At 38.6% G+C, this 22,251-nt stretch overlaps 4 protein-coding genes across 4 annotated transcripts; all 4 read left to right on the top strand.

The window, feature by feature from the left end:
• The first annotated feature begins 331 nt into the window (after positions 1–331).
• Positions 332–4,038, top strand: LOC129895474 (extensin-2-like). Its single transcript, XM_055971200.1, has 3 exons — positions 332–1,639; positions 2,133–3,586; positions 3,678–4,038. Exons 1-2 carry the CDS (start codon positions 397–399, stop codon positions 3,545–3,547), a joined length of 2,658 nt encoding a protein of 885 aa, XP_055827175.1. The 5' UTR covers positions 332–396; the 3' UTR covers positions 3,548–3,586; positions 3,678–4,038.
• Positions 4,039–6,328: 2,290 nt separating this feature from the next.
• Positions 6,329–10,049, top strand: LOC129883255 (extensin-2-like). The gene is made up of 3 exons (XM_055957882.1): positions 6,329–7,652; positions 8,146–9,599; positions 9,691–10,049. The coding sequence occupies exons 1-2, from the start codon at positions 6,509–6,511 to the stop codon at positions 9,558–9,560; spliced, it is 2,559 nt and encodes an 852-aa protein (XP_055813857.1). The 5' UTR covers positions 6,329–6,508; the 3' UTR covers positions 9,561–9,599; positions 9,691–10,049.
• A 2,292-nt stretch (positions 10,050–12,341) lies between these two features.
• Positions 12,342–16,064, top strand: LOC129883264 (extensin-2-like). Its single transcript, XM_055957895.1, has 3 exons — positions 12,342–13,665; positions 14,159–15,612; positions 15,704–16,064. The coding sequence occupies exons 1-2, from the start codon at positions 12,522–12,524 to the stop codon at positions 15,571–15,573; spliced, it is 2,559 nt and encodes an 852-aa protein (XP_055813870.1). The 5' UTR covers positions 12,342–12,521; the 3' UTR covers positions 15,574–15,612; positions 15,704–16,064.
• A 2,199-nt stretch (positions 16,065–18,263) lies between these two features.
• On the top strand, positions 18,264–22,020 carry LOC129883268 (extensin-2-like). Its single transcript, XM_055957908.1, has 3 exons — positions 18,264–19,678; positions 20,172–21,721; positions 21,813–22,020. The coding sequence occupies exons 1-2, from the start codon at positions 18,535–18,537 to the stop codon at positions 21,680–21,682; spliced, it is 2,655 nt and encodes an 884-aa protein (XP_055813883.1). The 5' UTR covers positions 18,264–18,534; the 3' UTR covers positions 21,683–21,721; positions 21,813–22,020.
• Positions 22,021–22,251: the final 231 nt, after the last annotated feature.

Below are 22,251 nucleotides of genomic sequence, written 5' to 3' on the forward strand. Positions count from 1 at the left end.
AAATTATCAATCAATATCTTTGCACATTCATATGTTGTTTCTCATTTTCTATGTAGCAGGTAACAAACTACTTGTTATAAAGATAATGTGGAAATATTCAAAGTGATACAAAGATGGACTTTGATAAATGAGATGAACAACTTGTAGATCCAGCTGTTAAAAGAGTTGTTAATGTTTTTTTACACTTTGATTATCAATAAGAGCAATTGAATTGGTCCTTTAGACAGCACTTTACTAACAACTATTTTTATCAAGAAATTTTACTATAAATACATAGGCCAATGAATCCGCAAAAGGCATCAGTTCTCAACTGAAAAACTTTAAGTTGTCTCCTTTCTTCATCCCCTAACTAGCTAACCACATTGGGGAGGCTAGGTGGTGTAATTTTTCGGCAAAATGAGGCTTAACGGTGGCGGCCCTGCCAAAGGTCGTCAGTATTTACCACAAATCTTAGTGGCATTGGCCATATTGGCCGTTGCTAATGTAGTGTCGGCAGACCCTTATGTATACTCTTCTCCACCACCTCCAATGTATGAGTACAAATCACCACCACCTCCTTCTCCGTCTCCACCACCACCTTATGTGTACAAATCTCCACCTCCTCCATCACCTTCTCCCCCACCTCCATATGTTTATAAGTCACCTCCTCCTCCCTCACCTTCTCCGCCGCCTCCATATGTTTATAAATCACCTCCTCCTCCTTCGTCATCACCACCTCCTCCATATGTGTATACGTCTCCACCACCTCCATCACCATCTCCACCACCACCATATTATTACAAGTCTCCACCACCTCCATCACCATCTCCACCACCACCATATTATTATAAGTCTCCCCCACCTCCATCACCTTCACCACCACCTCCATACTACTACAAGTCTCCTCCTCCACCATCACCTTCACCACCACCTCCATATTACTACAAGTCGCCACCTCCACCGTCACCGTCACCTCCACCACCATACTATTACAAATCTCCACCACCGCCTTCGCCATCACCGCCCCCACCATATTATTATAAGTCTCCACCGCCACCTTCTCCTTCACCTCCTCCACCATACTACTACAAATCTCCACCGCCTCCTTCACCTTCTCCTCCACCACCTTATTACTACAAGTCGCCACCTCCTCCATCTCCATCACCACCCCCACCTTATTACTACAAATCTCCACCACCACCTGCTAAATCACCTCCTCCCCCGTACTACTACAGTTCTCCACCACCACCAGTGAAGTCTCCCCCTCCACCATATTACTACTACTCACCACCACCACCGAAGAAATCACCTCCCCCACCATATCATTACACTTCTCCACCACCACCTGTTAAGTCACCACCTCCTCCATACTACTACTCCTCGCCGCCACCACCCAAGAAATCACCTCCTCCACCATATCACTACACTTCCCCACCACCACCAGTTAAGTCACCTCCAACTCCATATTACTACAAGTCTCCATCACCACCACCAAAGAAGTCTTCTCCCCCACCATACTACTATACTTCACCACCACCACCAACTCATTACTATCCTCCACATCATCAATTTGTAGTCAAAGTTATCGGAAAAGTCTATTGTTTTAGGTGCCATAATTGGAAGCACCCAGAGATGTCCCACGGCAAGAAACACTTGAAAGGTACCATAGTCTTTATAGTTTATACTAAACTCGTATACTTTATTTTCTATTAGTTTATCATTAAGAATTTATTCAACTATATATATTTTCTTCTTTGTTGCTTTGTTCATTATGCTCTTTTCAAAATTCATATATAAATGTGTGTATTTTAATTTAGATCTTTGATCCACTTCTGTTTTCAAAATGTGAAGTTACAATTAAAATTTTAAAAGGCCAAGAAGTTTTATAATGCAACAACTATTATAAATATAATTGTGACAATAGAATAAAATATATTGAAAATGAAAGTAGTTAGTTCTTGCTTGGAAATAGAACTGTAGAAGCATTAATTTATTCACATTGGCAGACAAAAGTCGATATTGGCACACAAGTTGCTACAATAACATGCAATTCATTTCCCTTTTTAGAAAAATAAATTTTGATCATGTGATGAAATTGTTTACTTTATTTTAAATTATGAATTGATTAATGTATTATTTTTTACATGAATTAGGTGCTGTTGTTGAAGTGACTTGCAAGGCTGGTGACAAGGAAATTGTGAGTTATGGCACCACTAAGATCAATGGAAAATTTAGCATCACAGTTGAAGGATTTGAATATAGCAAATATGGAGCAAAGGCTTGCAAGGCTAAACTCCACAATGCTCCAAAGGATTCAAAGTGTAGCATTCCTACGGACCTTCATTGGGGAATTAAGGGAGCTAACCTCAAAGTGAAGTCAAAGAATAAATATGAAGTTGTCCTCTATGCAAAACCATTTGCTTATGGCTCTAAGACACCTTATGCAGAATGCAAAAAGCCCAAGCCTACCCCTGCTCCATACTATTATAAATCTCCTCCACCTCCATCACCGACTTATGTTTACAAGTCACCACCTCCTCCATCACCGAAGTATGCGTACAAGTCACCACCTCCCCCAACCCCAACATACGTTTATAAGTCTCCACCACCACCTGCTTACTATTACAAATCTCCACCACCACCAACTAAGTCTCCACCACATTATTATTATAAATCTCCACCTCCACCATCACCAAAACCTGCACCGATATACTATTATAAATCTCCACCACCCCCGTCACCATCACCTCCACCGCCTTACTATTACAAATCTCCACCTCCACCATCACCAAAACCTGCACCTGTATACTATTATAAATCACCACCACCACCATCACCTTCTCCCCCACCTCCTTACTACTATAAGTCCCCTCCACCACCATCACCAAAACCTGCACCGGTATACTATTATAAATCACCACCACCACCATCACCTTCTCCCCCACCTCCTTACTACTACAAGTCTCCTCCACCACCATCGCCATCTCCTCCTCCACCATACTATTACAAGTCTCCACCACCACCATCGCCATCACCCCCACCACCTTATTACTACAAGTCTCCTCCTCCACCATCTCCATCACCACCACCACCCTACTACTACAAGTCTCCTCCACCACCATCACCATCTCCTCCACCTCCGTACTACTACAAGTCTCCTCCACCTCCATCGCCATCTCCCCCTCCACCATATTACTACAAGTCACCACCACCTCCATCGCCATCTCCTCCACCACCCTACTACTACAAGTCTCCTCCACCACCATCACCGTCTCCTCCACCACCTTACTACTACAAGTCTCCTCCACCACCATCACCTTCACCACCCCCTCCCTACTACTACAAATCCCCTCCTCCACCATCGCCATCTCCTCCACCACCTTACTACTACAAGTCTCCTCCCCCACCATCACCGTCACCACCCCCACCCTACTACTACAAGTCGCCTCCTCCTCCAGTAAAGTCTCCTCCTCCTCCCTATTACTACAGCTCACCTCCTCCACCAGTGAAATCACCTCCTCCACCGGTGTACATTTACGCTTCACCACCACCTCCGGTCCACTACTAAGAAATTTTAAGAGTGCAGTCATTCTCCACAATCAATCAAGTGAGTAGTTGTTTACATTGTAAATTTTTCATTTTTCTACTTCTTTTCTTTGAATTAAGTCTCTAATCTTCTATTTGGTTGTTTCTTTCAGATTTTAGTTTGAAACACAAAATAAATGATGGCTTCTTGAGGAATAGATTCAAACCTCAATGGTACAAAGCAATTAATTTATGGAATAAGATATTCAATTTTTCAATTGAAGGATTGAATTTTCATGGTATAGATCAGTTGGCTTCTACTTCTCTTTTGGTCTTCTTGCACATTGTTCTCTTAGTGCGTTCACATGAACGTATCTAAGCGTTGATGCTTCCTAGAGTTTTTTTTTTTATATAATTTATATTTGTATTGAGGATATTGTCCTCTTTTTATTCATTCCTATTAATTATTGTATGTTTTTGTAATACCTTCGTGTACTTTGTGCCCAAATCAATAAGAAGATCAATTTCATTATATTCACTTCTATTTTTCTGTCTGTTACCTCTGTACACATGTTACAAACAGACTAAATTAGTCTTCTCCAAATATATATATATTCAAATTGGAATGAAAATACCTACACTTATTTTAAGATCTTTAATATAGTTTTTGTGTAGAAGTAGTTCAAGATATGCATAAGTAAAACACACCTGTGTGTTTCCACAATGCACTGGGTTACTTCTTACGAAAATTTAAAAAAGGGAATAAAACCCATTTTCCTTTCTTTTTTTTTTGAATGTGGCAATAGAATTATAACAGGATTGAATACACTAGTGTTCTATGTCAAAACGATGAGTGTTTATCCTTGATCTATGTAAGTTAAGGAGGCCGGCTACAATAACAATATACTCAGTGAAATCTTCACTAAGTGGAGTCTGGAAAAAGTAGAGTTACGCAGACCTTATCACTATCTCGTGTGGAGCTAGAGAAGCTATTTTCGAAAGACCCTTGACTCAACTGCATCAAACCCAAGTAAAGTCAAGGAGGCCAGCTAAATCATGAAATACTCGCCCAAAGTACATCGCAAAACTGAAACCCAAAGGAATTGACAAAGACCCTGCACAAGGTAGAGCATTTATCTTAATTTAATACAACACCCAACATGTAGTTATTTATTAGGCAACATAGTAGTTAAAGAGTAGAGAAGTTAAATTCAATTTTAGTATGTGCCTTCTCAAATTAAAAAGGAAAAAATGTTTTAATTGAAATCTTTTACATAAATGTCACAAAGGTCAAAATTTTCAATTCTTTTTATATTTTTAAAATATGTAAAATATTATTATATGTCTGAAAAGTAGAAAAGACCAAGTCTAATATTCTTTCTTGAGTTGATCAGAATTAATAAAAGAAATAAAAGAAGACAAAAGACGTGGATTCTTCCAAAGTACTTTGCAGCAGTACTACAAAGAGAAGTAATAGTACGGATGCAAAGTCAACTGAATATATTAATTTACATCTACGTATTTCGACTAATTTCACGAAATACTTGATACCTTCTATCAATACTGTTATTGTATTACTCTATCCACCAAAAGTTGAAAAAAAGAGAAAAACCATCACTATTTTAACTATCAGACCTCATGGTTCTCATTCAAACACCGATAATTATGCAAATATGTATTACAAAAAGGAATTTCAATTCTATGACGATCAAAATAACAATTTTTTTTATCGATATAGCAAGTTTACTCAAACTTATTTTTAAATAATATCATAAAATACACTCGGACTTGGCAAAATAATTTGATGTCAAAGAAAATGTTGGTGTTCAAAGTTTCTAGACCACCATATCTAGTAGGCAACAAATAATTTGAAGCCATCAACAATCAACATACATATAATTTATAAGGCATTTATCCATCATAATAAAAAGGGTTATTTGTGCTTTCAAGTTATCAAGGTTCTTGCACCGACCAACTAGTGTTCCAAAAAAGAAAATAATTCATCTATTCGCTAATAAATTGAATATTTTAACCATGCATGTGATTAGTGGCGGAATCAAAGATCCTAATAGGGGGATTCAGAATTAGGGGTGGATGCACAATATATTAGCTATGAGTGCAGCTAAACCTAATAATTTTTGCTCACATTAAACGCTAAGAATACGAGCTTCTCTACAAAAAATTAAAATCTCAATATGACAACAGATTGCCGGGGATTCGAACCTGCAACAAGTCAGATGGAATAGATAATTTATTTTATCAACTTAAATAAACAAGTAAAAACTTCATGGGATTAGAATAAATTTGACAACACTATCTAATGCAATAAAATCTGCTTTAAAGTCATTCGTTTTGCACTCACCCTCCGAGTATATGTTATATATATATAAGTACTAACATTTAGAACTCATAAAATTTAAATTTCGGAGCCGTATATTTCCAAAGTCAACCACACTACAAATTAGGGCTGCTAAGAAAATAGAAATAACAAGGAAACAGACAAAAAGACCAAATAATTGTATGATCTCACTGTTCATAAGATGCTTCCATGTGGCAACATGTAAAGGGTAACCAAACTAAAAAAATGTCAAGAGAGTGGAAATATAAAAAATTATCAATCAATATCTTTGCACATTCATATGTTGTTTCTCATTTTCTATGTAGCAGGTAACAAACTACTTGTTATAAAGATAATGTGGAAATATTCAAAGTGATACAAAGATGGACTTTGATAAATGAGATGAAAAACTTGTAGATCCAGCTGTTAAAAGAGTTGTTAATGTTTTTTTACACTTTGATTATCAATCAGAGCAATTGAATTGGTCCTTTAGACAGCACTTTACTAACAACTATTTTTATCAAGAAATTTTACTATAAATACATAGGCCAATAAAACCACAAAAGGCATCACTTCACAACGGAAAAACTAAAAGTTGTCTCCTTTCTTCTTCCCCTAACTAGCTAACCACATTTGGGAGGCTAAGTGGTGTAATTTTCCGGCGAAATGAGGCTTAACAGTGGCGGCCCTGCCAAGGGTCGTCAGTATTTGCCACAAATCTTAGTGGCATTGGCCATATTGGCCATTGCTAATGTAGTGTCGGCAGACCCTTATGTATACACTTCTCCACCACCTCCAATGTATGAGTACAAATCACCACCACCTCCTTCTCCGTCTCCACCACCACCTTATGTGTACAAATCTCCACCTCCTCCATCACCTTCTCCCCCACCTCCATATGTTTATAAGTCACCTCCTCCTCCCTCACCTTCTCCGCCGCCTCCATATGTTTATAAGTCACCTCCACCTCCTTCGCCATCACCACCTCCTCCATATGTGTATACGTCTCCACCACCTCCCTCACCGTCTCCACCACCACCCTATGTGTATAAGTCTCCACCACCTCCATCACCATCTCCACCACCACCATATTATTACAAGTCTCCACCACCTCCATCACCATCTCCACCACCACCATATTATTATAAGTCTCCCCCACCTCCATCACCTTCACCACCACCTCCATACTACTACAAGTCTCCTCCCCCACCATCACCTTCACCACCACCTCCATATTACTACAAGTCGCCACCTCCACCGTCACCGTCACCTCCACCACCATACTATTACAAATCTCCACCACCTCCTTCACCATCAACACCCCCACCATATTATTATAAGTCTCCACCGCCACCTTCTCCTTCACCTCCTCCACCATACTATTATAAATCTTCACCACCTCCTTCACCTTCTCCTCCACCATATTACTACTACTCACCACCACCACCGAAGAAATCATCTCCCCCACCCTATCATTACACTTCTCCACCACCACCTGTTAAGTCACCACCTCCTCCATACTACTACTCCTCGCCGCCGCCACCCAAGAAATCACCTCCTCCACCATATCACTACACTTCCCCACCACCACCAGTTAAGTCACCTCCAACTCCATATTACTACAAGTCTCCACCACCACCACCAAAGAAGTCTTCTCCCCCACCATACTACTATACTTCACCACCACCACCAACTCATTACTATCCTCCACATCATCAATTTGTAGTCAAAGTTATCGGAAAAGTCTATTGTTTTAGGTGCCATAATTGGAAGCACCCAGAGATGTCCCACGGCAAGAAACACTTGAAAGGTACCATAGTCTTTATAGTTTATACTAAACTCGTATACTTTATTTTCTATTAGTTTATCATTAAGAATTTATTCAACTATATATATTTTCTTCTTTGTTGCTTTGTTCATTATGCTCTTTTCAAAATTCATATATAAATGTGTGTATTTTAATTTAGATCTTTGATCCACTTCTGTTTTCAAAATGTGAAGTTACAATTAAAATTTTAAAAGGCCAAGAAGTTTTATAATGCAACAACTATTATAAATATAATTGTGACAATAGAATAAAATATATTGAAAATGAAAGTAGTTAGTTCTTGCTTGGAAATAGAACTGTAGAAGCATTAATTTATTCACATTGGCAGACAAAAGTCGATATTGGCACACAAGTTGCTACAATAACATGCAATTCATTTCCCTTTTTAGAAAAATAAATTTTGATCATGTGATGAAATTGTTTACTTTATTTTAAATTATGAATTGATTAATGTATTATTTTTTACATGAATTAGGTGCTGTTGTTGAAGTGACTTGCAAGGCTGGTGACAAGGAAATTGTGAGTTATGGCACCACTAAGATCAATGGAAAATTTAGCATCACAGTTGAAGGATTTGAATATAGCAAATATGGAGCAAAGGCTTGCAAGGCTAAACTCCACAATGCTCCAAAGGATTCAAAGTGTAGCATTCCTACGGACCTTCATTGGGGAATTAAGGGAGCTAACCTCAAAGTGAAGTCAAAGAATAAATATGAAGTTGTCCTCTATGCAAAACCATTTGCTTATGGCTCTAAGACACCTTATGCAGAATGCAAAAAGCCCAAGCCTACCCCTGCTCCATACTATTATAAATCTCCTCCACCTCCATCACCGACTTATGTTTACAAGTCACCACCTCCTCCATCACCGAAGTATGCGTACAAGTCACCACCTCCCCCAACCCCAACATACGTTTATAAGTCTCCACCACCACCTGCTTACTATTACAAATCTCCACCACCACCAACTAAGTCTCCACCACATTATTATTATAAATCTCCACCTCCACCATCACCAAAACCTGCACCGATATACTATTATAAATCTCCACCACCCCCGTCACCATCACCTCCACCGCCTTACTATTACAAATCTCCACCTCCACCATCACCAAAACCTGCACCTGTATACTATTATAAATCACCACCACCACCATCACCTTCTCCCCCACCTCCTTACTACTATAAGTCCCCTCCACCACCATCACCAAAACCTGCACCGGTATACTATTATAAATCACCACCACCACCATCACCTTCTCCCCCACCTCCTTACTACTACAAGTCTCCTCCACCACCATCGCCATCTCCTCCTCCACCATACTATTACAAGTCTCCACCACCACCATCGCCATCACCCCCACCACCTTATTACTACAAGTCTCCTCCTCCACCATCTCCATCACCACCACCACCCTACTACTACAAGTCTCCTCCACCACCATCACCATCTCCTCCACCTCCGTACTACTACAAGTCTCCTCCACCTCCATCGCCATCTCCCCCTCCACCATATTACTACAAGTCACCACCACCTCCATCGCCATCTCCTCCACCACCCTACTACTACAAGTCTCCTCCACCACCATCACCGTCTCCTCCACCACCTTACTACTACAAGTCTCCTCCACCACCATCACCTTCACCACCCCCTCCCTACTACTACAAATCCCCTCCTCCACCATCGCCATCTCCTCCACCACCTTACTACTACAAGTCTCCTCCCCCACCATCACCGTCACCACCCCCACCCTACTACTACAAGTCGCCTCCTCCTCCAGTAAAGTCTCCTCCTCCTCCCTATTACTACAGCTCACCTCCTCCACCAGTGAAATCACCTCCTCCACCGGTGTACATTTACGCTTCACCACCACCTCCGGTCCACTACTAAGAAATTTTAAGAGTGCAGTCATTCTCCACAATCAATCAAGTGAGTAGTTGTTTACATTGTAAATTTTTCATTTTTCTACTTCTTTTCTTTGAATTAAGTCTCTAATCTTCTATTTGGTTGTTTCTTTCAGATTTTAGTTTGAAACACAAAATAAATGATGGCTTCTTGAGGAATAGATTCAAACCTCAATGGTACAAAGCAATTAATTTATGGAATAAGATATTCAATTTTTCAATTGAAGGATTGAATTTTCATGGTATAGATCAGTTGGCTTCTACTTCTCTTTTGGTCTTCTTGCACATTGTTCTCTTAGTGCGTTCACATGAACGTATCTAAGCGTTGATGCTTCCTAGAGTTTTTTTTTTTTTATAATTTATATTTGTATTGAGGATATTGTCCTCTTTTTATTCATTCCTATTAATTATTGTATGTTTTTGTAATACCTTCGTGTACTTTGTGCCCAAATCAATAAGAAGATCAATTTCATTATATTCACTTCTATTTTTCTGTCTGTTACCTCTGTACACATGTTACAAACAGACTAAATTAGTCTTCTCCAAATATATATATATTCAAATTGGAATGAAAATACCTACACTTATTTTAAGATCTTTAATATAGTTTTTGTGTAGAAGTAGTTCAAGATATGCATAAGTAAAACACACCTGTGTGTTTCCACAATGCACTGGGTTACTTCTTACGAAAATTTAAAAAAGGGAATAAAACCCATTTTCCTTTCTTTTTTTTTTGAATGTGGCAATAGAATTATAACAGGATTGAATACACTAGTGTTCTATGTCAAAACGATGAGTGTTTATCCTTGATCTATGTAAGTTAAGGAGGCCGGCTACAATAACAATATACTCAGTGAAATCTTCACTAAGTGGAGTCTGGAAAAAGTAGAGTTACGCAGACCTTATCACTATCTCGTGTGGAGCTAGAGAAGCTATTTTCGAAAGACCCTTGACTCAACTGCATCAAACCCAAGTAAAGTCAAGGAGGCCAGCTAAATCATGAAATACTCGCCCAAAGTACATCGCAAAACTGAAACCCAAAGGAATTGACAAAGACCCTGCACAAGGTAGAGCATTTATCTTAATTTAATACAACACCCAACATGTAGTTATTTATTAGGCAACATAGTAGTTAAAGAGTAGAGAAGTTAAATTCAATTTTAGTATGTGCCTTCTCAAATTAAAAAGGAAAAAATGTTTTAATTGAAATCTTTTACATAAATGTCACAAAGGTCAAAATTTTCAATTCTTTTTATATTTTTAAAATATGTAAAATATTATTATATGTCTGAAAAGTAGAAAAGACCAAGTCTAATATTCTTTCTTGAGTTGATCAGAATTAATAAAAGAAATAAAAGAAGACAAAAGACGTGGATTCTTCCAAAGTACTTTGCAGCAGTACTACAAAGAGAAGTAATAGTACGGATGCAAAGTCAACTGAATATATTAATTTACATCTACGTATTTCGACTAATTTCACGAAATACTTGATACCTTCTATCAATACTGTTATTGTATTACTCTATCCACCAAAAGTTGAAAAAAAGAGAAAAACCATCACTATTTTAACTATCAGACCTCATGGTTCTCATTCAAACACCGATAATTATGCAAATATGTATTACAAAAAGGAATTTCAATTCTATGACGATCAAAATAACAATTTTTTTTATCGATATAGCAAGTTTACTCAAACTTATTTTTAAATAATATCATAAAATACACTCGGACTTGGCAAAATAATTTGATGTCAAAGAAAATGTTGGTGTTCAAAGTTTCTAGACCACCATATCTAGTAGGCAACAAATAATTTGAAGCCATCAACAATCAACATACATATAATTTATAAGGCATTTATCCATCATAATAAAAAGGGTTATTTGTGCTTTCAAGTTATCAAGGTTCTTGCACCGACCAACTAGTGTTCCAAAAAAGAAAATAATTCATCTATTCGCTAATAAATTGAATATTTTAACCATGCATGTGATTAGTGGCGGAATCAAAGATCCTAATAGGGGGATTCAGAATTAGGGGTGGATGCACAATATATTAGCTATGAGTGCAGCTAAACCTAATAATTTTTGCTCACATTAAACGCTAAGAATACGAGCTTCTCTACAAAAAATTAAAATCTCAATATGACAACAGATTGCCGGGGATTCGAACCTGCAACAAGTCAGATGGAATAGATAATTTATTTTATCAACTTAAATAAACAAGTAAAAACTTCATGGGATTAGAATAAATTTGACAACACTATCTAATGCAATAAAATCTGCTTTAAAGTCATTCGTTTTGCACTCACCCTCCGAGTATATGTTATATATATATAAGTACTAACATTTAGAACTCATAAAATTTAAATTTCGGAGCCGTATATTTCCAAAGTCAACCACACTACAAATTAGGGCTGCTAAGAAAATAGAAATAACAAGGAAACAGACAAAAAGACCAAATAATTGTATGATCTCACTGTTCATAAGATGCTTCCATGTGGCAACATGTAAAGGGTAACCAAACTAAAAAAATGTCAAGAGAGTGGAAATATAAAAAATTATCAATCAATATCTTTGCACATTCATATGTTGTTTCTCATTTTCTATGTAGCAGGTAACAAACTACTTGTTATAAAGATAATGTGGAAATATTCAAAGTGATACAAAGATGGACTTTGATAAATGAGATGAAAAACTTGTAGATCCAGCTGTTAAAAGAGTTGTTAATGTTTTTTTACACTTTGATTATCAATCAGAGCAATTGAATTGGTCCTTTAGACAGCACTTTACTAACAACTATTTTTATCAAGAAATTTTACTATAAATACATAGGCCAATAAAACCACAAAAGGCATCACTTCACAACGGAAAAACTAAAAGTTGTCTCCTTTCTTCTTCCCCTAACTAGCTAACCACATTTGGGAGGCTAAGTGGTGTAATTTTCCGGCGAAATGAGGCTTAACAGTGGCGGCCCTGCCAAGGGTCGTCAGTATTTGCCACAAATCTTAGTGGCATTGGCCATATTGGCCATTGCTAATGTAGTGTCGGCAGACCCTTATGTATACACTTCTCCACCACCTCCAATGTATGAGTACAAATCACCACCACCTCCTTCTCCGTCTCCACCACCACCTTATGTGTACAAATCTCCACCTCCTCCATCACCTTCTCCCCCACCTCCATATGTTTATAAGTCACCTCCTCCTCCCTCACCTTCTCCGCCGCCTCCATATGTTTATAAGTCACCTCCACCTCCTTCGCCATCACCACCTCCTCCATATGTGTATACGTCTCCACCACCTCCCTCACCGTCTCCACCACCACCCTATGTGTATAAGTCTCCACCACCTCCATCACCATCTCCACCACCACCATATTATTACAAGTCTCCACCACCTCCATCACCATCTCCACCACCACCATATTATTATAAGTCTCCCCCACCTCCATCACCTTCACCACCACCTCCATACTACTACAAGTCTCCTCCCCCACCATCACCTTCACCACCACCTCCATATTACTACAAGTCGCCACCTCCACCGTCACCGTCACCTCCACCACCATACTATTACAAATCTCCACCACCTCCTTCACCATCAACACCCCCACCATATTATTATAAGTCTCCACCGCCACCTTCTCCTTCACCTCCTCCACCATACTATTATAAATCTTCACCACCTCCTTCACCTTCTCCTCCACCATATTACTACTACTCACCACCACCACCGAAGAAATCATCTCCCCCACCCTATCATTACACTTCTCCACCACCACCTGTTAAGTCACCACCTCCTCCATACTACTACTCCTCGCCGCCGCCACCCAAGAAATCACCTCCTCCACCATATCACTACACTTCCCCACCACCACCAGTTAAGTCACCTCCAACTCCATATTACTACAAGTCTCCACCACCACCACCAAAGAAGTCTTCTCCCCCACCATACTACTATACTTCACCACCACCACCAACTCATTACTATCCTCCACATCATCAATTTGTAGTCAAAGTTATCGGAAAAGTCTATTGTTTTAGGTGCCATAATTGGAAGCACCCAGAGATGTCCCACGGCAAGAAACACTTGAAAGGTACCATAGTCTTTATAGTTTATACTAAACTCGTATACTTTATTTTCTATTAGTTTATCATTAAGAATTTATTCAACTATATATATTTTCTTCTTTGTTGCTTTGTTCATTATGCTCTTTTCAAAATTCATATATAAATGTGTGTATTTTAATTTAGATCTTTGATCCACTTCTGTTTTCAAAATGTGAAGTTACAATTAAAATTTTAAAAGGCCAAGAAGTTTTATAATGCAACAACTATTATAAATATAATTGTGACAATAGAATAAAATATATTGAAAATGAAAGTAGTTAGTTCTTGCTTGGAAATAGAACTGTAGAAGCATTAATTTATTCACATTGGCAGACAAAAGTCGATATTGGCACACAAGTTGCTACAATAACATGCAATTCATTTCCCTTTTTAGAAAAATAAATTTTGATCATGTGATGAAATTGTTTACTTTATTTTAAATTATGAATTGATTAATGTATTATTTTTTACATGAATTAGGTGCTGTTGTTGAAGTGACTTGCAAGGCTGGTGACAAGGAAATTGTGAGTTATGGCACCACTAAGATCAATGGAAAATTTAGCATCACAGTTGAAGGATTTGAATATAGCAAATATGGAGCAAAGGCTTGCAAGGCTAAACTCCACAATGCTCCAAAGGATTCAAAGTGTAGCATTCCTACGGACCTTCATTGGGGAATTAAGGGAGCTAACCTCAAAGTGAAGTCAAAGAATAAATATGAAGTTGTCCTCTATGCAAAACCATTTGCTTATGGCTCTAAGACACCTTATGCAGAATGCAAAAAGCCCAAGCCTACCCCTGCTCCATACTATTATAAATCTCCTCCACCTCCATCACCGACTTATGTTTACAAGTCACCACCTCCTCCATCACCGAAGTATGCGTACAAGTCACCACCTCCCCCAACCCCAACATACGTTTATAAGTCTCCACCACCACCTGCTTACTATTACAAATCTCCACCACCACCAACTAAGTCTCCACCACATTATTATTATAAATCTCCACCTCCACCATCACCAAAACCTGCACCGATATACTATTATAAATCTCCACCACCCCCGTCACCATCACCTCCACCGCCTTACTATTACAAATCTCCACCTCCACCATCACCAAAACCTGCACCTGTATACTATTATAAATCACCACCACCACCATCACCTTCTCCCCCACCTCCTTACTACTATAAGTCCCCTCCACCACCATCACCAAAACCTGCACCGGTATACTATTATAAATCACCACCACCACCATCACCTTCTCCCCCACCTCCTTACTACTACAAGTCTCCTCCACCACCATCGCCATCTCCTCCTCCACCATACTATTACAAGTCTCCACCACCACCATCGCCATCACCCCCACCACCTTATTACTACAAGTCTCCTCCTCCACCATCTCCATCACCACCACCACCCTACTACTACAAGTCTCCTCCACCACCATCACCATCTCCTCCACCTCCGTACTACTACAAGTCTCCTCCACCTCCATCGCCATCTCCCCCTCCACCATATTACTACAAGTCACCACCACCTCCATCGCCATCTCCTCCACCACCCTACTACTACAAGTCTCCTCCACCACCATCACCGTCTCCTCCACCACCTTACTACTACAAGTCTCCTCCACCACCATCACCTTCACCACCCCCTCCCTACTACTACAAATCCCCTCCTCCACCATCGCCATCTCCTCCACCACCTTACTACTACAAGTCTCCTCCCCCACCATCACCGTCACCACCCCCACCCTACTACTACAAGTCGCCTCCTCCTCCAGTAAAGTCTCCTCCTCCTCCCTATTACTACAGCTCACCTCCTCCACCAGTGAAATCACCTCCTCCACCGGTGTACATTTACGCTTCACCACCACCTCCGGTCCACTACTAAGAAATTTTAAGAGTGCAGTCATTCTCCACAATCAATCAAGTGAGTAGTTGTTTACATTGTAAATTTTTCATTTTTCTACTTCTTTTCTTTGAATTAAGTCTCTAATCTTCTATTTGGTTGTTTCTTTCAGATTTTAGTTTGAAACACAAAATAAATGATGGCTTCTTGAGGAATAGATTCAAACCTCAATGGTACAAAGCAATTAATTTATGGAATAAGATATTCAATTTTTCAATTGAAGGATTGAATTTTCATGGTATAGATCAGTTGGCTTCTACTTCTCTTTTGGTCTTCTTGCACATTGTTCTCTTAGTGCGTTCACATGAACGTATCTAAGCGTTGATGCTTCCTAGAGTTTTTTTTTTTATATAATTTATATTTGTATTGAGGATATTGTCCTCTTTTTATTCATTCCTATTAATTATTGTATGTTTTTGTAATACCTTCGTGTACTTTGTGCCCAAATCAATAAGAAGATCAATTTCATTATATTCACTTCTATTTTTCTGTCTGTTACCTCTGTACACATGTTACAAACAGACTAAATTAGTCTTCTCCAAATATATATATATTCAAATTGGAATGAAAATACCTACACTTATTTTAAGATCTTTAATATAGTTTTTGTGTAGAAGTAGTTCAAGATATGCATAAGTAAAACACACCTGTGTGTTTCCACAATGCACTGGGTTACTTCTTACGAAAATTTAAAAAAGGGAATAAAACCCATTTTCCTTTCTTTTTTTTTTGAATGTGGCAATAGAATTATAACAGGATTGAATACACTAGTGTTCTATGTCAAAACGATGAGTGTTTATCCTTGATCTATGTAAGTTAAGGAGGCCGGCTACAATAACAATATACTCAGTGAAATCTTCACTAAGTGGAGTCTGGAAAAAGTAGAGTTACGCAGACCTTATCACTATCTCGTGTGGAGCTAGAGAAGCTATTTTCGAAAGACCCTTGACTCAACTGCATCAAACCCAAGTAAAGTCAAGGAGGCCAGCTAAATCATGAAATACTCGCCCAAAGTACATCGCAAAACTGAAACCCAAAGGAATTGACAAAGACCCTGCACAAGGTAGAGCATTTATCTTAATTTAATACAACACCCAACATGTAGTTATTTATTAGGCAACATAGTAGTTAAAGAGTAGAGAAGTTAAATTCAATTTTAGTATGTGCCTTCTCAAATTAAAAAGGAAAAAATGTTTTAATTGAAATCTTTTACATAAATGTCACAAAGGTCAAAATTTTCAATTCTTTTTATATTTTTAAAATATGTAAAATATTATTATATGTCTGAAAAGTAGAAAAGACCAAGTCTAATATTCTTTCTTGAGTTGATCAGAATTAATAAAAGAAATAAAAGAAGACAAAAGACGTGGATTCTTCCAAAGTACTTTGCAGCAGTACTACAAAGAGAAGTAATAGTACGGATGCAAAGTCAACTGAATATATTAATTTACATCTACGTATTTCGACTAATTTCACGAAATACTTGATACCTTCTATCAATACTGTTATTGTATTACTCTATCCACCAAAAGTTGAAAAAAAGAGAAAAACCATCACTATTTTAACTATCAGACCTCATGGTTCTCATTCAAACACCGATAATTATGCAAATATGTATTACAAAAAGGAATTTCAATTCTATGACGATCAAAATAACAATTTTTTTTATCGATATAGCAAGTTTACTCAAACTTATTTTTAAATAATATCATAAAATACACTCGGACTTGGCAAAATAATTTGATGTCAAAGAAAATGTTGGTGTTCAAAGTTTCTAGACCACCATATCTAGTAGGCAACAAATAATTTGAAGCCATCAACAATCAACATACATATAATTTATAAGGCATTTATCCATCATAATAAAAAGGGTTATTTGTGCTTTCAAGTTATCAAGGTTCTTGCACCGACCAACTAGTGTTCCAAAAAAGAAAATAATTCATCTATTCGCTAATAAATTGAATATTTTAACCATGCATGTGATTAGTGGCGGAATCAAAGATCCTAATAGGGGGATTCAGAATTAGGGGTGGATGCACAATATATTAGCTATGAGTGCAGCTAAACCTAATAATTTTTGCTCACATTAAACGCTAAGAATACGAGCTTCTCTACAAAAAATTAAAATCTCAATATGACAACAGATTGCCGGGGATTCGAACCTGCAACAAGTCAGATGGAATAGATAATTTATTTTATCAACTTAAATAAACAAGTAAAAACTTCATGGGATTAGAATAAATTTGACAACACTATCTAATGCAATAAAATCTGCTTTAAAGTCATTCGTTTTGCACTCACCCTCCGAGTATATGTTATATATATATAAGTACTAACATTTAGAACTCATAAAATTTAAATTTCGGAGCCGTATATTTCCAAAGTCAACCACACTACAAATTAGGGCTGCTAAGAAAATAGAAATAACAAGGAAACAGACAAAAAGACCAAATAATTGTATGATCTCACTGTTCATAAGATGCTTCCATGTGGCAACATGTAAAGGGTAACCAAACTAAAAAAATGTCAAGAGAGTGGAAATATAAAAAATTATCAATCAATATCTTTGCACATTCATATGTTGTTTCTCATTTTCTATGTAGCAGGTAACAAACTACTTGTTATAAAGATAATGTGGAAATATTCAAAGTGATACAAAGATGGACTTTGATAAATGAGATGAAAAACTTGTAGATCCAGCTGTTAAAAGAGTTGTTAATGTTTTTTTACACTTTGATTATCAATCAGAGCAATTGAATTGGTCCTTTAGACAGCACTTTACTAACAACTATTTTTATCAAGAAATTTTACTATAAATACATAGGCCAATAAAACCACAAAAGGCATCACTTCACAACGGAAAAACTAAAAGTTGTCTCCTTTCTTCTTCCCCTAACTAGCTAACCACATTTGGGAGGCTAAGTGGTGTAATTTTCCGGCGAAATGAGGCTTAACAGTGGCGGCCCTGCCAAGGGTCGTCAGTATTTGCCACAAATCTTAGTGGCATTGGCCATATTGGCCATTGCTAATGTAGTGTCGGCAGACCCTTATGTATACACTTCTCCACCACCTCCAATGTATGAGTACAAATCACCACCACCTCCTTCTCCGTCTCCACCACCACCTTATGTGTACAAATCTCCACCTCCTCCATCACCTTCTCCCCCACCTCCATATGTTTATAAGTCACCTCCTCCTCCCTCACCTTCTCCGCCGCCTCCATATGTTTATAAGTCACCTCCACCTCCTTCGCCATCACCACCTCCTCCATATGTGTATACGTCTCCACCACCTCCCTCACCGTCTCCACCACCACCCTATGTGTATAAGTCTCCACCACCTCCATCACCATCTCCACCACCACCATATTATTACAAGTCTCCACCACCTCCATCACCATCTCCACCACCACCATATTATTATAAGTCTCCCCCACCTCCATCACCTTCACCACCACCTCCATACTACTACAAGTCTCCTCCCCCACCATCACCTTCACCACCACCTCCATATTACTACAAGTCGCCACCTCCACCGTCACCGTCACCTCCACCACCATACTATTACAAATCTCCACCACCTCCTTCACCATCAACACCCCCACCATATTATTATAAGTCTCCACCGCCACCTTCTCCTTCACCTCCTCCACCATACTATTATAAATCTTCACCACCTCCTTCACCTTCTCCTCCACCATATTACTACTACTCACCACCACCACCGAAGAAATCATCTCCCCCACCCTATCATTACACTTCTCCACCACCACCTGTTAAGTCACCACCTCCTCCATACTACTACTCCTCGCCGCCGCCACCCAAGAAATCACCTCCTCCACCATATCACTACACTTCCCCACCACCACCAGTTAAGTCACCTCCAACTCCATATTACTACAAGTCTCCACCACCACCACCAAAGAAGTCTTCTCCCCCACCATACTACTATACTTCACCACCACCACCAACTCATTACTATCCTCCACATCATCAATTTGTAGTCAAAGTTATCGGAAAAGTCTATTGTTTTAGGTGCCATAATTGGAAGCACCCAGAGATGTCCCACGGCAAGAAACACTTGAAAGGTACCATAGTCTTTATAGTTTATACTAAACTCGTATACTTTATTTTCTATTAGTTTATCATTAAGAATTTATTCAACTATATATATTTTCTTCTTTGTTGCTTTGTTCATTATGCTCTTTTCAAAATTCATATATAAATGTGTGTATTTTAATTTAGATCTTTGATCCACTTCTGTTTTCAAAATGTGAAGTTACAATTAAAATTTTAAAAGGCCAAGAAGTTTTATAATGCAACAACTATTATAAATATAATTGTGACAATAGAATAAAATATATTGAAAATGAAAGTAGTTAGTTCTTGCTTGGAAATAGAACTGTAGAAGCATTAATTTATTCACATTGGCAGACAAAAGTCGATATTGGCACACAAGTTGCTACAATAACATGCAATTCATTTCCCTTTTTAGAAAAATAAATTTTGATCATGTGATGAAATTGTTTACTTTATTTTAAATTATGAATTGATTAATGTATTATTTTTTACATGAATTAGGTGCTGTTGTTGAAGTGACTTGCAAGGCTGGTGACAAGGAAATTGTGAGTTATGGCACCACTAAGATCAATGGAAAATTTAGCATCACAGTTGAAGGATTTGAATATAGCAAATATGGAGCAAAGGCTTGCAAGGCTAAACTCCACAATGCTCCAAAGGATTCAAAGTGTAGCATTCCTACGGACCTTCATTGGGGAATTAAGGGAGCTAACCTCAAAGTGAAGTCAAAGAATAAATATGAAGTTGTCCTCTATGCAAAACCATTTGCTTATGGCTCTAAGACACCTTATGCAGAATGCAAAAAGCCCAAGCCTACCCCTGCTCCATACTATTATAAATTTCCTCCACCTCCATCACCGACTTATGTTTACAAGTCACCACCTCCTCCATCACCGAAGTATGCGTACAAGTCACCACCTCCCCCAACCCCAACATACGTTTATAAGTCTCCACCACCACCTGCTTACTATTACAAATCTCCACCACCACCAACTAAGTCTCCACCACATTATTATTATAAATCTCCACCTCCACCATCACCAAAACCTGCACCGATATACTATTATAAATCTCCACCACCCCCGTCACCATCACCTCCACCGCCTTACTATTACAAATCTCCACCTCCACCATCACCAAAACCTGCACCTGTATACTATTATAAATCACCACCACCACCATCACCTTCTCCCCCACCTCCTTACTATTATAAGTCCCCTCCACCACCATCACCAAAACCTGCACCGGTATACTATTATAAATCACCACCACCACCATCACCTTCTCCCCCACCTCCTTACTACTACAAGTCTCCTCCACCACCATCGCCATCTCCTCCTCCACCATACTATTACAAGTCTCCACCACCACCATCGCCATCACCCCCACCACCTTATTACTACAAGTCTCCTCCTCCACCATCTCCATCACCACCACCACCCTACTACTACAAGTCTCCTCCACCACCATCACCATCTCCTCCACCTCCGTACTACTACAAGTCTCCTCCACCTCCATCGCCATCTCCCCCTCCACCATATTACTACAAGTCTCCTCCCCCACCATCACCTTCACCACCCCCTCCCTACTACTACAAATCGCCTCCTCCACCATCGCCATCTCCTCCACCACCTTACTACTACAAGTCTCCTCCACCACCATCACCTTCACCACCCCTTCCCTACTACTACAAATCGCCTCCTCCACCATCGCCATCTCCTCCACCACCTTACTACTACAAGTCTCCTCCACCACCATCACCTTCACCACCCCTTCCCTACTACTACAAATCGCCTCCTCCACCATCGCCATCTCCTCCACCACCTTACTACTACAAGTCTCCTCCCCCACCATCGCCATCACCACCTCCACCCTACTACTACAAGTCGCCTCCTCCTCCAGTAAAGTCTCCTCCTCCTCCCTATTACTACAGCTCACCTCCTTCACCAGTGAAATCACCTCCTCCACCGGTGTACATTTACGCTTCACCACCACCTCCGGTCCACTACTAAAAAATTTTAAGAGTGCAGTCATTCTCCACAATCAATCAAGTGAGTAGTTGTTTACATTGTAAAATTTTCATTTTTCTACTTCTTTTCTTTGAATTAAGGCTCTAATCTTCTATTTGGTTGTTTCTTTCAGATTTTAGTTTGAAACACAAAATAAATGATGGCTTCTTGAGGAATAGATTCAAACCTCAATGGTACAAAGCAATTAATTTATGGAATAAGATATTCAATTTTTCAATTGAACGATTGAATTTTCATTGTATAGATCAGTTGGCTTCTACTTCTCTTTTGGCCTTCTTGCACATTGTTCTCTTAGTGCGTTCACATGAACGTATCTAATAAGCTTTGATGCTTCCTATTTCTTTGTAATTTATATTTGTATTGAGGATATTGTTCCCTTTTTATTCATTCCTATTAATTATTGTATATTTTCCTTGTAATACCTTCGTGTACTTTGTGCACAAATCAATAAGAAGATCAATTGCATTATAGTCACTTCTTTTTTTCCGTTTTTTTACCTGTACACATGTTACAAATAAATTAAATTAGTCTTCTCCAAATATATTTAAACA

This window comes from Solanum dulcamara, chromosome 1 (genome assembly GCF_947179165.1).
Source record: "Solanum dulcamara chromosome 1, daSolDulc1.2, whole genome shotgun sequence".
NCBI classification, from domain to species: Eukaryota; Viridiplantae; Streptophyta; class Magnoliopsida; order Solanales; family Solanaceae; genus Solanum; species Solanum dulcamara.